This window comes from Sander vitreus, chromosome 21 (genome assembly GCF_031162955.1).
Source record: "Sander vitreus isolate 19-12246 chromosome 21, sanVit1, whole genome shotgun sequence".
Taxonomy (NCBI): domain Eukaryota; kingdom Metazoa; phylum Chordata; class Actinopteri; order Perciformes; family Percidae; genus Sander; species Sander vitreus.
The window spans coordinates 11,756,787-11,773,886 of NC_135875.1; the positions used below are offsets into that span (position 1 = coordinate 11,756,787).

Below are 17,100 nucleotides of genomic sequence, written 5' to 3' on the forward strand. Positions count from 1 at the left end.
AGAACAATGACGTTGAGGTTCGGTAACCTTCGGTGAGTTCCGTAATGGCGGTGGAGAAAGATGCGAGCGAAGCCATTCGGTTCAGTTGTGGCAACACCGCCGAATATCCAGAAGTTAAAGCCCGAGCAAGAACAGCCTTTGCTGAGTTTTGTTGGTGGACATGATGTTGTGGCCCTCCTCCCCACAGGGTTCGGGAGAGGTTTGGTTTTCCAGCTCGCTCCGTTAGTGGTGAAGGAGTTGGCTACTGCAAACGCTAGCGATGCTAAGCCGACGTCACGACCAAATGTTAGCGATTGGTTATGGCAGATCCAGAGTGGCTCTGCGCAGATCCAATAGTTTTAAAATTCAACAGTACCCGCCTTCAAGGAAGTTAACACTTGTCAATGGAGAGTGGCCAGACTCTCTGTACAAATGAAATGTATGAGAGTCTGGTAGGACCAGGCTACCATTAAACCATTGTAGAAGAAGAGCGTGCAACAAAATGACGTAATTCAAGCACGTCAGTTAAACCTCAATCAATGGAAAACCACATGGAAACATGGTGAAAATATGCCATTTTTGTTTGATTAATGTTTTAGTTTGAGGAACGTTCCAGTCTCCCCATCGCTCCACACCGATCTGATGACAGGAGATACTAATGAAGGAATATGTTTGCTTTTAAATGTTTAAAGGTGTTGCAGACTTAAGTCTGTTCTGTTGTTCTGACCCTCCATGTAAACAAGTAAAAAGACAAACCACAACCATGTAAAGGTTTTTACACCAGGAAATGGTGTAAACTGGCTGACAGCCCTGCTATTGTGGTTCTGATGCCTCAAACCTAACATTAAATCCACTTTTAAAGCCACATGAACACACACACACACACACACACACACACACACAGAGGCACACACTCGCTTCAGAGATAGGGACGCTCTGTTCACAGTAAATTATTTCTCATTTGTTAAGCTGTCAATCAAGAAATGTTCTGTCAAAAAAGAAACTCATTTCATACTTGGCCTCTGTGAATCATAATGGTGTGAGCTGGACTGAAATTGACTGCATTTAGAGGAGGAGATTTGCAGAAAAAAGGGAATTTGCCAGGTAAGATTGCCAAAACATAGCTATAGCATAGCATGGTTGTAACAACAATACATATTTTCAGATTATATTTACTACTGTGAAACCACTGGCCATATTGTATAGCAGTTCAAAAAGAGAGAAAGACACTGAGACATTTCCAAATGCTCGCTCTGATGGATTCCTTCTATCTTCCTGGACAGAAAGAAATGTCATTAAATACCAAGGGCACAGGGACACGGTATCTGGATTGCATTCTGTGGTTTGAGATTTATGCTGATAGCAATAGTATGTGTGATGCGGTACAATAATTGTCTCTTATCTAAAATGAAACATCTAACTGTGTTGTCACCAGATAGGATGCTAGTGAGAAAGGATCCAGAATAAAGCACAATAAACAGTTGTTGAATGAATAGTAATTTCTTTTAAATATATACATTCAAGTTCAGTTGCATACTGAAGACAAGGCCTGCTTTCTTGGTTCCTGATACAAAGGAGTCAAATATTAAAGGAATAGTTCAACATTTTGGGAGATATGCCTATTTGTTTTCTTGCAGAGACTTGGACTTGGGTAAATATGAAGCTACAGCCAGCAGCCGGTTAGCTTAGCAGACTGTAAAGTTGCCTCCAGTCTTTGCGCAAGTCTTTATGCTACATTAAGCTGCCTACACATGATCCGCAGTTAAAAACAATGAGGTAGGACGCAGAACAGAGAGGCAAAGCACAGCGCAGGTATAGGTCATCATTGCTCCTGGAATTGGTTGCGCCTTGAAAGGTCAGCGGCAACGAGGTCAAAGTTGAAATAATTTTAACTTTGAGCACAGCGCTCTGCGGCAATTTCCGCCTAGTTGGGCAGTACCGCTTTCCCCATAGGAAAACAATGGAACGGCCAGCGCAGAGCGGTTTTATCATGATCATGTGTAGGCGGCTTTAAGCTAACCAGCAGCTAGCTTCAGCATATACATGTATTTCCCAATATAAACATATATAAACTTAACATCCAACAACACAACAGTACAGCTGGTGAGAGGTGAGGAGATTTTTTTTCTTCTGTAGTATCAAGACAGGAATAAAGTATACCTATAGAAACTAAAATTCTATTGAAGTGCTTATATAGTATGTCACACTGCAAGATTTTCATCATTTTTGTTTTGTCATGAAGTCGATTTTTAATCACAACTTTAAAGGTAAAAACATACCTACAATGTTTTCCATGACTCTCCTGGTTTTTGTAAAGCATTTAGCCTTCGTAATACTCACAAGCACAAAACATAAAAGAAAAAAATCCTGAAGTGAATTTCAACAGTTGTGTTTCAAGCTCTCATTTAACTCCCTCTTCAAGGAACATCGGCATCTTGAGTGTTCTCCTATTACTGAGAAAACTCAAGTGGACTTCAGTGGCATTAACCTTCAAGGACAAACCAGGGGTGATGAAAAAATAGATGCATTCTTACCCAGAATGCATTGTGATTTTCACCAGTCATTCTTCTGAGAAGTTTTTGTCATCACTCATTGTTAGGTCTGCCTAAGAGTAATTGTGTGGTTTTTTAAATGCTCCCCCTCAGACTTTCCCCTCCTCACTCAATGTCCACGTATGATGTAGGTTCACATTGCTCAGTGTCCAAGGGAAGTGAAGTAATGCATATTAAATGAGCACTGGGACTCATTGCATGTCCGGCCTTGATGGCTTCATAAGGGTTTTTCAAAGTAAAAGAGAAGATCAGGCAAAGTCATGTAGATAAACAAGCTACTGTTTAAAGAATTTGAATAAATGTCTTTGAACCATTTAAATGTACATCATATTCGTGATAATTATCAAATCCCCTTTTCAAAATGACTGGACTAAAAAATAGTTGACAGCATTGATTTATGCATCACATTAAAATCCATTTGACTTTGGAGGAAGGACAGAACAATTTAGAAATGTCCATTTAATTTCCTGTCATTTGTCACATTGAGCAGAAAGGATACATTTTTCCGTCATCTTCAATTTATAGAGTCAATATTGTGATATAAGTTCAATCAAGACCAAGAAATAATTTATGTCTTCTGAGAAATAAATTAGCCAAATGCTACATGCTTCAGCTGCTGTAGTGGACTAATAACTGTATGTTCCATTAAGTCAGAAGTTGATTATTGTAGTCACGCTCAAATACTCTTTACTGCAGAGGGTTACGCTGTTGGATGCAGTCATTAACCCAGCTCCAGCTTTCACTATGGTGCTATTCTTCTCTTCCACATTCTCGCTCCATCTTTTTTTTCAAATGAACCACTCGTATCCTTCTAAGTGCCATTTCAAACCAACTTTAAAACCAGAAAACGTTGCCAAGCGACCAGGTTAAACTGAAATGTGCGGCGTGTTTCTGGATAATTCTGGGACCACAGGAATAAGTCCTTTAATAAAAGCACTCAAGATGATGATGGAGCCGAGTGTTGGTATTAACTTTGATGCTTGATTGGACTTGAGCTTCATGGAAATGGAGCAACCAAATAAACCTTATAAATCCAGCCTTAACAACGGGAGGCAGATTCTACTATTGTGGGAGCATCCAGTTTAAGGTAGCTTAGTGTGTATCTGCATATGTGTTGTTTTATTTTGTATCCACAACCAGTGACCCTTGTCTCTGCTTGTATGTGCACACAAGCACATGTGCACCTTTATTTTTAGGGCAGCTGCCTTGTGGCGGGGTCAAGCGGGGTGCCAAAGGACTGCGGTGAGAAGGACATAGCTCAAACTCCAAGTATGTTTCCACCAAGCATCAATCATCATCCGGCTGACAGCTGACCCAGACACACCACCAGGTTGGCCAAAGCAAATTCCAGCATGTGCCTGAGTCACTGTACTCCCGAGTTCATCTGCAGCCATCTGCTTTTGAACAAAACCCAACAATGTTAATGAGGACTTTTAAAGGGGGTGGGATTGGGGAGTTATGGCTGGTGATAGGTCCCCCCAGCACACAAACAGAAACCAAAGGTGGAGAGGATTTGACATGTATGAGTAGTACAACATTTTCCTTTGACCCCTCAACTAATTCATCTTACTCTAGCTCTTATCTTATGTGGTAGGGGTTTATAATAGTTTTAGGGATAAGCATTTGCATTGTTTCAAAGCTGTAAACATGCCAGTAGGTGTTTTACAAAGACTTTAAGTGAGGTCATGCAAAAAGTACTTTCACTGGACAAAATGAGCAAATAATAGAACCAAGATGTTTTCTTTAGACTGAGGTCTAGCCTTTAGAACAAAAGCAGGCAAAGTTTTAAAGGGGTACCCCGCCAATTTTACACATGAAGACCAGTTTACTGATCATGAGGAGTAGGTCACCATTCAGCCTGTTTATATCGTGATCTGTGGCTCTGGAGGAAGAGAGAAAATAACCCTGATGATGGCCTTGGAGACTACAAATCCATAACACCACCACGACCAAATGTAACAAAAAATTGCAGTACAGAAATGTTTACTATACTGAATGTTTTCAGGTAGTTTAGAAACAGACAACATTAAATAATAACACATTTGTTTATAAGACAGCACTGACAAGTTAATTCCCCGCACAGTACATTTTGCAGTCACACATTTAATGTATCTTCATCAAAAATGTGTGTTTATGTTATGTGTTCATATCTTTGAATAACAATATTTGTATTGGCCTCAAAAATCCAGTATGTCAGGTTCTCCTACTAGGAGTCTGTAATGTCTCATTTAGAAGGACACAAAAACACTAAATCCATATTTCATATAGAGTATAAATTGAAATTTACTGGGGGAACAAAATATGGAAATAGCTACTGCATTACCCTCTACATTCATATTCACATCATTGCTGTGTCTTAACTGCAGCCACATTTGTTTGGCTTTTAAAAGTTAGCTATGTTAGTGTAAGCAAATGTATTCTTTTTTACAATACTGTATTTAGTACTGTTCCTTCCGCTCTGTTTTCTTGCTGATTTTATTTCTCTCTCTCTCTCTCTCTCTCTCTCTCTCTCTCTGTCTCTCTCTCTCTCTCTCTCTCTCTCTCTCTCTCTCTCTCATCCTCGCGCACAACGATTTGGTATCTCAGTCGCGCAGGCGGCAGTGCAGCGCGCACACGTGTTTTTGACTTGCTCGCGGGACTGAAACGCCTGCAGCTGAGCTCGCACTGTAATCTGTGACTACTGGAAATGGACAGCAACAACGGAGGAACCATGAAACCGTCAGGTAGGAAGACGAGTTTAATTCGTAGACTTCATGTCGAAGCTGTTTCTCTGTTTGTGAGTCGTTTAGGACACTCGTAGACTGCTCTTGTGTCTCGACTAAATGTTTTTACAAATATGTCTACAATATCTCTTTCTCATGGGGTAAATGCAGTTGTTTTGGCTAAAGCTGTCACAAACCATCAACATGATATTTCCTCAAAATGCGTTTAATTGTGTTAAAATACTACTACAGCTAAAAAAAATATATGACGATATATACTGAAGATCTTGAAAGAACTTGTAAATGTTTGAGGAACCTTTGTGCCAGAATGCAAACATTTTGCCCTTTTAATTTCAGTTTCCAGTCACGTTTGTTATCACTACTTTAAAAATAGTTTACTCTCTAAGTGTTTCGGAGGCACAAGCATGAAGTTATTCTAATATTGTTTTTGTTTTTTTATTATTGTTTATGTATATGGTCTTGACAGCTGTGGTCTTCCTGTAGATACGGTCAAATGTTATTAACAGGTTAATGAATGGAGTAATTACTTAAACCTTTTGACTTAATGGGTCTGTTGGCTCTGCTCACAAGAGTCTCAGTCATGTCTGATACATTTTCACACTGTGTGTGTGTAGAGGGAGGATCAGAGATAGAAATTTGACAACTTTAAATGTCAGCACTAAGTTAATTTCATGGAGTGTTTTGCAAAATGCAAGACATGCAAATAGTTTGACTCCATTGTAATATCCTGCCAAGAAGAAACAGAGTGAACTCTGCAATGTGTGGTTATTTGCTCTGTCTGAATAGTGATTGTTTGGTCTATAAAATGCAAGAAAATAGTGAAAAAATAGCATCCTAATTTGTGTGTTAATAGTGTTTGTATTGTCAGACAGACAAAACCAAAAGGTGTTCACAATAGGGATGTCCCGAGAACCTTCCGGTTCTAAAATTACAAAACACCGACGATGTCCATTTTTTTAAAGCACCGTAGGCACTGTTAGCGACGATGCCAGTGTTAGCAGCATCGGTGCTGTGCCTCTTCCGGAACTGATGGGGGAAATTTACGTTTCAGAGTGTTCCAGTCGATACATTCGGAAGAAGGAGGTCACGAAGAAGTGGCCAAAGTCACCTTCCGGTACATACGAGAGTCAACTCACGGTCTTCTCTTTCCAATTTAGCTACAGCCCCCCTCTCTTGGCTTCAAATAACTCACCGTTGTCGGCTACGGCCGCTGAAAAGGCTACACATTGTAAACAGCTGTGGCTAGCTTGCCTGCTCCTCCGGTAACGTTAACTGTTAGCAGGGTTAGCATGGCAGCGTTAGCCATGGTTAGCCAGGACCAGTCGGGATCACTTTACTGCCAGTGTCTCAATTGTTTTTGCAAGTAACCAACTCGGGTACTCTAGCTATATAATCAATGTGAGTACACAAATGTTTAAATGACATAAAATGCCCGTCCCTTGTAGCCGTGATAAATTAGCCTGAAGCTAATGCTTAGCTACCTGTTCAGGAGGAAATTGGCCAACTCTGCGTCCTTTTGGACTCTAAGCTGCCAATATTTACCCAAGGTTTGTAACGTCTCTGGTCACGCAACTGTTAGAAACACTGTTGTTGTTTTTGCACAGTAGCCTACCTTTTGAAAAGATGCCTGGAAGTCTGGAATATGTCTGGGGACTCTAGTTGTTGCACTATGACCATTCATTGCACTTTATTATGTTATGCTATGCTCTATTGCACATGTTTTGTATGTCTTGTTATGACACTTTGATATTTTTCAAATATGTTAATAAAGAAGTTCAAGTTAAAGTACAAGGAATCTTAGAAAATAATTTTTTTTACCATGGTATCGAAATCGGCATCGAGAATTATTTTACTGGTATTGGCACTGACTACTGAATTTTTGGTATCGTGACACCCCTAGTTCACAAGACTAAAATAAACAGCAAATATTCACAGTTCAGAGAAATGTGAAAAAAGGTTGATTGAAACAGTTGATTGATTATGAAGTGTGTATATGTGTGTATATATATATATATAGCTATCTATATTGAGGGTTCTCAAAATAACGCGTTAAAAAAAATAACGCAGATTAATCCATTCCATATTGACGTTTGACCCGGAGCCGTTCTAGTCACCATTGGACTGTAAAATGAAGGAGAGAGACGAGAATGTTCTGCCTGGATTATTAATTGGAACATTTACTTGTAAAAATCTTCTTCCTGCCAACCCTGGCAACCAAAATCTGGTGCCACTGATATGTCTGCACTTCTCTCTGATGCTCTGAAACACAAACACCGCTGCACATGACGCTAGTTAACACTATACTCGACAGCAGCTAACGTTAGCCTACCGCTAGCTAGTAGCTGCATTAAACACGGTTACAATGCTGACAGCTAACGCTAAACGGTGTAAAGGTTGACTGTGTTTTACTGTAGAGTATTCAACACCGGTATGTAACAATCTATAGCTGCCGTAGGAGAAACAACACAGACGGTGCGTTCAATGAAACTGGTAAACTACAGCCTCGTGGTGCATTTGAAGTTATTGTAAATGTCCTTTTCCCATCTGATGGTTCAACAGCAATTTACTACTGAAATTAGTTATTGTTATTGTTATACATTATTAAATCAGTTCATTTTGACCATATGGCCTTAGCAATAAACAAGCCGTTCTTTAATGTCACCAACTGTTGTTTAGTACCCTTTTTTTCTTTTCTTTTTTTACTTTCTTAAAAAGTATCGTTTCAGGCACCGTTAATTATGTATGCGATTAATTAATCACAGAGTATGTAATTAATTAGATTACATTTTTTAATCGATTGACAGCCCTAATATATATATATATATATATATATATATATATAATATATATATATATATAATTATATATATAATTATATATATATATATTATGAAGTAGTTACTGATTTATTCTGTAATCCAGTAAGTGATGTAAAGCCTCAATACATCATTCAACATATGTTGGAACACCTCATGTGTCAGCCTTGCTTGTCATATTTCAGTTCAGTTTTGTTTCTTCCTGTGTGTCTCACACTGTCATTACTGTGAGTGTTGCCATGGCTTACTCAGCTGCTACTCAATTCAAGCAGAGTAGACCCACTCAAACACCCAGCACTGGCCACATCATCATCTTCTGCATCCTCTTTAAATGACCTTGCTCTCCTCCGTCCTCCTCTGCGTCAGCTTCAAACCCAAATGACTCCAAATGACGCCCGCCTGCCTGCCAAGCACCGCCGCATGCATCGCTGAAGAGATGTTCTTCCCAATTGCATGCAAGCAGTCATTTTTGCTGTGAACAAAAGGTCCTTGATTCATCAAATCCCGCGCCTCCTACTGTCCACTCTCCAGAGTGAAGCTGTAATTTTCACTAGCACTCCTCCTGTGTGAGGCTGAGAGAGTTGGTCGTGTTTTTGTCGTACCTTGTGTGATTCTGTCGGGCTCTGAGGTGTGTGCACTGCTGGGACAGACTCACTCTCTAAGCAGCATGATGAAGACTTAAATTCACAAAACGATCTTCCTAAAGAAAGGCTAAGCTGACTTTTATATATAATATTTCATACATAAGATGAATTCACTGGGGCTTAGTTTAAATACGCGTTACATTAAAAATGTTAAGGAAACAGACTGATAACACTGCAGTATATTTGAGAGGCAGTACTGCAGGTAATTGGGCTGCTTTTAAAGAAGTGAGTCTGAGCACATCTCAAGTCCTCAAAAAGGCAATTTCAGTGGGGAGCATAAAACCTTGAGTTTCACTAGACCACTGCCATAAGATCTGAGAGGTGTGGTTATAGCTTTTAAAGCATGTACAACAAATTGTGGTGCAAGGCCATCCAGTGCTTTGTGGACAAAGAAATATTCTTAAATTCTGAATAGTTAACCAAATTACAGAGAGCAGACTATATGAAGGCCATGGGTATCGCTGAATCAAATTACAGTTTTAACAGTTTCAGTGGCACTCACCTAGTGCTGCATTCTAAATGCAGAAAATAATCTAATCAAAAATGACACTTTTAACACAATTAATTTCAAACAAGAAGAGGTAAGATAATTTCAGATTTTTTAAGGTGGTAACTTCCCCTGAAATTAGTCCACATAAACCTGCTTTAATATAAATAAATATATATATATATATATATATATATATATATATATATATATATATATATATATATATATATATATATATATAAATAAGCCAACCTTACCGAGCTTACTGTGTTGGTTCAGTGGCTCATTTCATAAAAGTGATTTCCAAATGTGCTCTTGGGTATGTAGAGATGAATCAATTAGTTAATTAATCAATTCAACAGAAAATTAATGGGCAACTATTTTGATAATCAAATGAATCGATTAATCATTTGTAATTTTACAAGTACAAAGAACCAGACCTTCCCTAATGTTCCAACTTCTCAATTTTTTGGATTTGCTACTTTTCTTTGTGTGATGTGATGGTAAACTGATATCTTTTCGGACCTCTTGGTCAGATAAAACAAGCTAAGACATGACTTTTGGCTTTAGGAAAATGTAGCATGCATTTTCCATTTTTTTCTGACATTCAATTGACAATTGATAATTTAGAAAATAATCAGGCGATTCATCTATAATAAAGGGATATTTCACTGTTGGAAATATGAATATATCTTTCAATTGGGTCACTTATGCAGTAGAAATGTGAAACTTTTTTAGAAATTGGTGGCTTCTAGGTCGAGAAAAGTGTTAATGTGGATGAAAGACACCAAATCCCAGAATGCACTTGCTTCGCTGCTTTAGAGTCTACTCCCAAGCCAGACCAAGACAGACAGTGAGACAGTCAACTCAACTCAATGGGCTTTATTGTCATTTCAGCCATATACACGAAACACCGTTTCACCGTGGCTCAAGTGGTTGCACAATTAAAATATATAAAAACGACATTATATAAAAACGACATACGAAACAGGCTAGTGCACACACATTTATAGGCTCCGTAAAGTTCAGCTGACACATAGCTACTAGCATTAGCACTTGGTGGGCTGTAAACACCGAATATAAACACAGCCGTAAATTTGCATGGAATGTAGAATGGTCGGCATTTAACAGTCACAAACTCCACCAGCAGTTAGCAGTTAGTTGGATACAAGCACCAGTCCATGTTAACACAGCCCTCCTCCACTAGTCTTACCCGGCGACAGAGCAGCCGGCCTGGTAGCTGGATAGTCCCAGAGCCATCTTTCTCTATCACTCTGGATAGTTGGTTAAATCGCCGTGGTTCGTAGTACAGGCCTCTGCTCTGTTCACACTTTGGGCTCAATTGGACATTACACACAGACTTTGTACTATGGAGCTGACACGGTAAAGTCTGTTTATTTTCCGGTCAAACTGATTCAGACATTTGAGTTCTCACATATAATACAGCTCCTCCAGATAATGCCTAGATAAGTTCAGTGTTGCAGTGAATGCGTGAAAGTGGCTTTAGTTTGCATTAGCTCTTAGGCCGGCCACACACTGGCTGCTTCGCGTGAGCGTGGCGTTTCTGTTGCGTGTCAGCTGCGTGGCGATTGCATGGATTTTTCTGTCTTTACACACCAGATATGTGTCTGATGCAGCGCTGCTGCTGCTAGCCTTGTCTGTACACATGTATGTTTCCCATTGATTTACTGCACTCAAGCAGTATACTTCATGTTATAAATATATACTGATTTGATTACAGCAAAGACAACATCGGCAGTATTGACGGCAAAATAGGCTACAGAATATTTCGTTTTGTATTGACAGGTGCACTATTTGAAAATCAATAATTATTATTATTTTTTTTAAATTACATTTATATCTGCATTTATGTCAAAACCTAGAGACTTTCAAACATCAACATGCCATTTATTAAATGTATTCGTGTCAAAATGACATAACATCTTTTCCTATTCTATTTTGCCTGGAAACGCTTCCAACATGCTTATGTGTCGTGTGAAAAATAGGCGTTGGTCCTATTTCTAGTATGCACGCATTTTTGGCGCAGCTAGAGTGTGACGCAGGCAGTGTGCAAGCTCTAACCTGTTAACATGGGAGCCGAAATAAAAACGGACACGCCACGCAGCTGGCACGCTCACGCGACACAGCCAGTGTGTGGCCGGCTTTAAAGAAAAAAGCTGTCGATACACCACTTTTTTCTTATTGTCATCAAACCCATAAAAAGACCAAAACCAGCCATGTGTTAGTCCATATCTCAAAACTTTCAGACTTCTCCAGCCTGTATTTGGCAGTTAGCCGTTTTCAAAACAGAACTGTCTTTTAAAAACAGATCAGAAATATTGAATTTGTTTTTAAAGAAAAAAGCCAAATAATTATATTCAGCTGCAGGACGGTGTATGTGGGATCGACTCAATATTTAACCTACAGTAGAGCTGAAGATCTTTGCCCGAACCCGACTGAACCCGTCCTAATTTCTATCATTTTTCACGGGCTCGGGCCTGGCTCGGGCTTGCGCTCCGGGTTGCGTGGTAAATGAGCGGTCAGGTGATGTGTTTCGATTAGCGCGAAAATGGATGCTGAGGAGGTGAAGCGGAGGCTGGCCTCTGGAGGACTTATTTTATTTCTTTGTTCCAACTTCCAAGTGGCCTATAGCCTACGTTAGTCATGAATAAATGATGTTAAAAAATGTATAAATGACTCATTTTTGACGAAAGACAAAAGAGCTGTGTTCTGTGTACAGGTGTGTTCTGTGTACAGTTCATCGTAATCTCTGAGATTTGATGGGAGGATAGGTCACTCCAGGTATCTTTCTGGAATGGTTTGAGAAATGACAACAATGATCTATAAAGATTAAAAAGAGCAGTTGTGAATGTGTGGCTTTACCCTAGTTTCTACCTGCAGAGCCTGCGTTTACCTTCACGTAAAGCCAGGTTTGTACTGTCACACCCAAGATCTAGCAGCGCCTCGCATCCCTCACCATCCTGCACCTGGCAATAGGTCACATTCACAGATTACTTCTTCTATCCCAAACACTGGTGATGAAGTTGAATGGCCAGCCTATCTTCTTTTCTCTTTCTCTAACTTTCTCTCACACTTCAGACCGGTCTCCTCCTCCTTTGGCATTTGGCCACCGCCGTCTGTCTCAGTAAAAACCATCGGCTGTGAAATTGAGAATAATCATGTGGAACGAGATTGGGACCGGAGCAGCTTGAGCTCCAGCCTTTCGCTATCAATGGACTCATGGCTCCTGCTGATCAAGTCCACCAGGGATTGAACAATCGCCCACAAAACATTTTTTGTCTTGTGGGCAGATTATTTGTTTTTGTCATCAGCATGACATAGCAAAGATTCTTCTAATTCTTATTTACTTACCAAGAGCTGTGTTATCTCTGTTTTAAACGGACACTAAGGAGATATCCCATTGGTACTCCCAAATACTATTGCTAAGTGTTTGTTAGTAATATTCCACGAAAAGTGTAAAAGTTTGACTAATGCATTATTGGCGCACACACATTTCCTTTAATTGAAGAGCCTCTGGCTATAGTTGGCAAGATAAAATGAAATTAAACCAGGACAATAACACTACCATTAAAACGTTGTACTGAAACCGCATGAGAAAAATACAAATATGTAGAAACAACAATCATCATTGTATGCTAACTGGAAACATTTTCCTATATTGTAATGCCATTATATATTATACAAAAGAGTTTATTAGATAAAAGAGGATACCAAAGTCCCTTTAGGAATGACATGTTTGGAATATTATACAAGGCTTGACATAAAAATATAATTGAATGCTGTGCTCAGAATTAAAACTCTTCTTGTACACTGTACAAGTTCATTTCTAAAACATAGCCTCTTATTTTGTACCTGCAATAACCTTTTCTTTACATCCTGAGTAGTTGACTATATGACTATATGAAGGCCATGGGTAGCGCTGAATCAAATTACAGTTTTAACAGTTTCAGTGGCACTCACCTAGTGCTGCATTCTAAATGCAGAACATAATCTAATCAAAAATGACACTTCAGAGATAAAATTAACAAGAAGAAGATAATAGTTATAGCTATTCAGATAAAAGTAAGATAATTTCAGATTTTTTTAAGGTGGTATCTTCCCCTGAAATTAGTCCAAATAAACCTGCTTTAATCTGTGTGATGTCTGATCTCTACAAGTACTGTACATGTTATCACCCACAAACTAGAGAACTTAGATTTAACCCTCTGAGGTCTAAGGGCATTTTAACACATCTTCTTAAATTCACCTTTTTAGGCTATTTGCATAAAATTGATCCCCATGTATATCATATCAAAATGTTCATAACAAACTGAGCTTTCTGTATAGGGATAGCCCACATTTCTTCTAGAGCAATGTGTAAAGAGATAATTTGCCGCTAAAGTTGAAATGTTGATGTTGGCTTTTTCAAGTTATCATGTGTTATACGAATTGTTTCGGTGCTTGCCATGAGTTTACCAAAATCTTAGGTTATATGTATGATGATTAAAATATTAAATACATGTCTGAAATGAAATTTTGTAATATCGCTTTTTGAGTAGGAGTTCTGTCAAACATCGTTTGGACGCGCCGGTGCGTCTTTTGTCCTCAGAGGGTTAATACCACTTTCTGTCACAAAACCCAAAGCAATAACTAGATAACACACTGAAATCTCATATTCGTGGTCTTGAACGCTTGTTGAACACTTTTCTTGGTATAACTAATAATTATGTAAAAGTGATCAATTTCATTATATTACAGATACTGCAACAATCATGCAATACTTTAATACAAATAACTGTTAATCAGGCTTAAATCAACTTGCCATTGTTGGACTTTTCTCCCAGTCTTACATGACACCCTGCGAGGTTGCAGCTGCAGGTCTCTTTCAGAAAATATGTGTAACATTAAAACATGCTCAGTCGTAGGTGATTTTTACTGTAGCTTTGTGACGATTGGGTTTCCCAGAGGCTGAGCTAGCATTCAGGGTGAGGTTGGAAGAACAGTAGTGTATTAGAAATACTTCATCATGTTTGAGGTATTTACCTCCTTGCAGTAAATTGCTTTTCTACAGATAAACTGTAGCTTACAGCAGGTTAAAGGTGCAGATGGAGTGTAGCGCCTGCTCTGTGGTGTCTAGGACCACAGGTCTTAAATCAGTCAGGGCCGTCCACCAATAGGATCCTCTCAGCATGGTAACCTCCGTCTGTTGGAAGTATCACAGATTTCATTTCCTTAATTTCACAATACATCTTCATTAATGCTCATTTAACATAATTTTCAAGTGGAAGCCTGATTTATGTTTTACTTACTTACTGTTTTACCTAAAATGAAGGATTATAGGTTTATTTTTCAGCTAAGGCTTATGAAACCTGGTCAATTCCCATTGTTATCAAATTAGCTTTTTAGAGGCGCTATTTTTTTCAGCAAGCTTAACAAAAAATGAAATTGTATTGGACACAGGAGGGATGCAACTAAGATTGTTTTCTTTGATGAAGAATGTTTGGATTATTTTCTGTCTTTGAATCTTTAGAAAACTGTGAAAATCACCACTGCAATTTTCCAGAGCCCAAGATGATGTCTTGAAATTGCTTCCTTTTCCGACCAACAGTCTAAAACCCAAACATATTGCGTTTAAAATGATAATACAACAGAGGAAAAAACTAAAAGACCTCTTTTGAGAAGCTAAAACCATAAAACGTTTGGCATCTAATAGTAATTTCTCGACTTAATCGATTAATCGACCAATTGTTTCAGCTCAATTGAACAGATTTTATTTCAATATATACAGTGTATATATATATATGTGTGTATATGTGAGTGATAGAAAATACAGGTGAGACAAAAAGGGTGATCAAGACAGATAAAGCCAAAGTGCTGCGGTGTCACATTCACCAGAATGCTCTATAGCAGCCATTTTCTGCTTTTATTGTAGGATTTTATTGTTGCATCCCCTGCCTGTGTTTTTAACTCACATTTCCTCTGCAAATGTCCAATAGTAACACAGAAAAAGTGACACTTAAGACAACCAATCTGTCTTCATTCTGTATGGCTAATCTGGCAAAAGAAGATTCTCTATCAAACATCAGTAATAATTTGAAATGGACTATCATTGAAATTACAACCCACGGTCACCCTCAGAGGAGGCTTCCACCAGTAAATGTGCAGCGAACACCTTATCCCAACAGACCCACAACAGATTGCTCTTACCCCTGCCTCACTTCAGACACACCGAAATGGATTTCTGCTTACGTCTCCCATCAAAGATGTAATGGCTCTCGGGTTGTGTCATTACAAGTCAGATGACAGTCTCCTTCACACAGTGGCAGCTTAAACCTGCCTCTGGACTGATAACTGTGATCTTTATTTGGCTGCTCAGAAGTAAAGCCACCACCCCGACTCTACTGACCCCCTCCCTTACAAATGTCTGTCAGCTGGAGCCAAGGGTGGAAAAACAATCCTTCAAGGTGCTGCAAGAATATCAACATGGCCACGATAGATCAATAGAAGACATGTAATGACAACACAAGCGGATCAGTACTGTGTTGTAATATATAATGTCTCAGAGTATTTTTCAAAAATGCTGGCAGCTAAGTTAGCAACACCCAAAATGGGTATTTTGCATATCACATTTTACCTGCATTTACTGCATAAACACAAAACACAAAAAATAAAGGTTTGTGTTTCTGATATGTGGATGCCTACTCTGGCTCCTTCATGTCTGTATGTAACATAGCAACCCTGATAGTTGCTCTCTGGGTCCCCATCATATGGACAGAGAGATGGGCGGACACATGAGGGGTGTGTGGGAAGTTGGATGTTTTATGGTCCATTACCTCTCCATTCCCCTGTGGCTGCATTGCAGGTACAGATTTGTGTGTGTGTGTGTGTGTGTGTGTGTGTGTGTGTGTGTGTGTGTGTGTGTGTGTGTGTGTGTGTGTGTGTGTGTGTGTGTGTGGTAGTGAGCATGTGCGACTTCGACATGGCCACAGTAAAAATGTCCTTTATAATGGACATGAACAGAATTCCTCATAAAGAGTATTCTGTAAATGTATATGATTTTTATCTATAAGAATGATTTTGACTGTGTCCGTGCCTGGCTGCAGTGTATGTTGGCTAATCCCCAACAAATGAGTTAACATCATCCAACAAAACAAATAAAAGGTAATCAATTTCATATAGAAATGCACGACAACCTCATCTATCTGAGATGAAACATGTTTTAAATATCCTCCAGACCTATAGCTGAAACCCCAACAGTAAAACTGAATGTAAGTCACACAGTACAGCTGACCACATTGGAAGTCAGATTTCTGCCTAGAAAAGCAGCACCCTGGCCATTTTGAAACCATTTCATTCTTGCTTGTTTTTCCTCGGATCAAATAGCTTTGCTTCGCACCTGATTTGTCATGCAGTCTCTTATTCTGCAGTTATTTTTCTCTTTGTTCATCCATTAAATGGTGTGTTATATTCTCTCTAATGGCCATTACCACTGAACACAAAAGACCAGTCAAGCAGGCCAAATTAAATGGTCGTTAATTGAAGGAGCCATTAAAGCAGGCTCTGCTGCTCGTCTAGTGCCGTCTGTTTCAGTCATGACTGAACCAAGGGAGCTGAGGGTGAAGTCTCTGGACTGTTATGTCCACTAAGAAGTTATGATCATCGGTCATCTCAACAATATAATTCTCATGTTCACTATGACAACGCACTGTTGTAAACTGTCCTGATAATGAATTATTGTTACAGTTACCCTTTTCTTTCTACCTGTGTTAGGGAAAGCAAATGTTTCCTTTAAAGTCTCCTGCTACTCCATTTCCTGTGGAGCATTTAATCAGGTGATAGATGAACACTTCAGGGTAACAGCTGCTGAGAGCTCTATATTGTCCCATATTGCAAAAA

At 39.1% G+C, this 17,100-nt stretch overlaps 1 protein-coding gene across 2 annotated transcripts in view; it reads left to right on the forward strand.

Moving 5' to 3' along the window:
• Window positions 1–5,115: 5,115 nt before the first annotated feature.
• Window positions 5,116–17,100, forward strand: part of LOC144536557 (zinc finger protein 385B-like) — a 71,879-nt gene continuing 59,894 nt past the window's right edge. For both annotated transcript variants that reach the window (XM_078279759.1, XM_078279761.1), the window contains exon 1: window positions 5,116–5,254. In XM_078279759.1, the coding sequence (XP_078135885.1) occupies window positions 5,218–5,254 (37 nt within the window). In that variant the 5' untranslated portion in view covers window positions 5,116–5,217. The remainder of the gene's footprint in view (window positions 5,255–17,100) is intronic.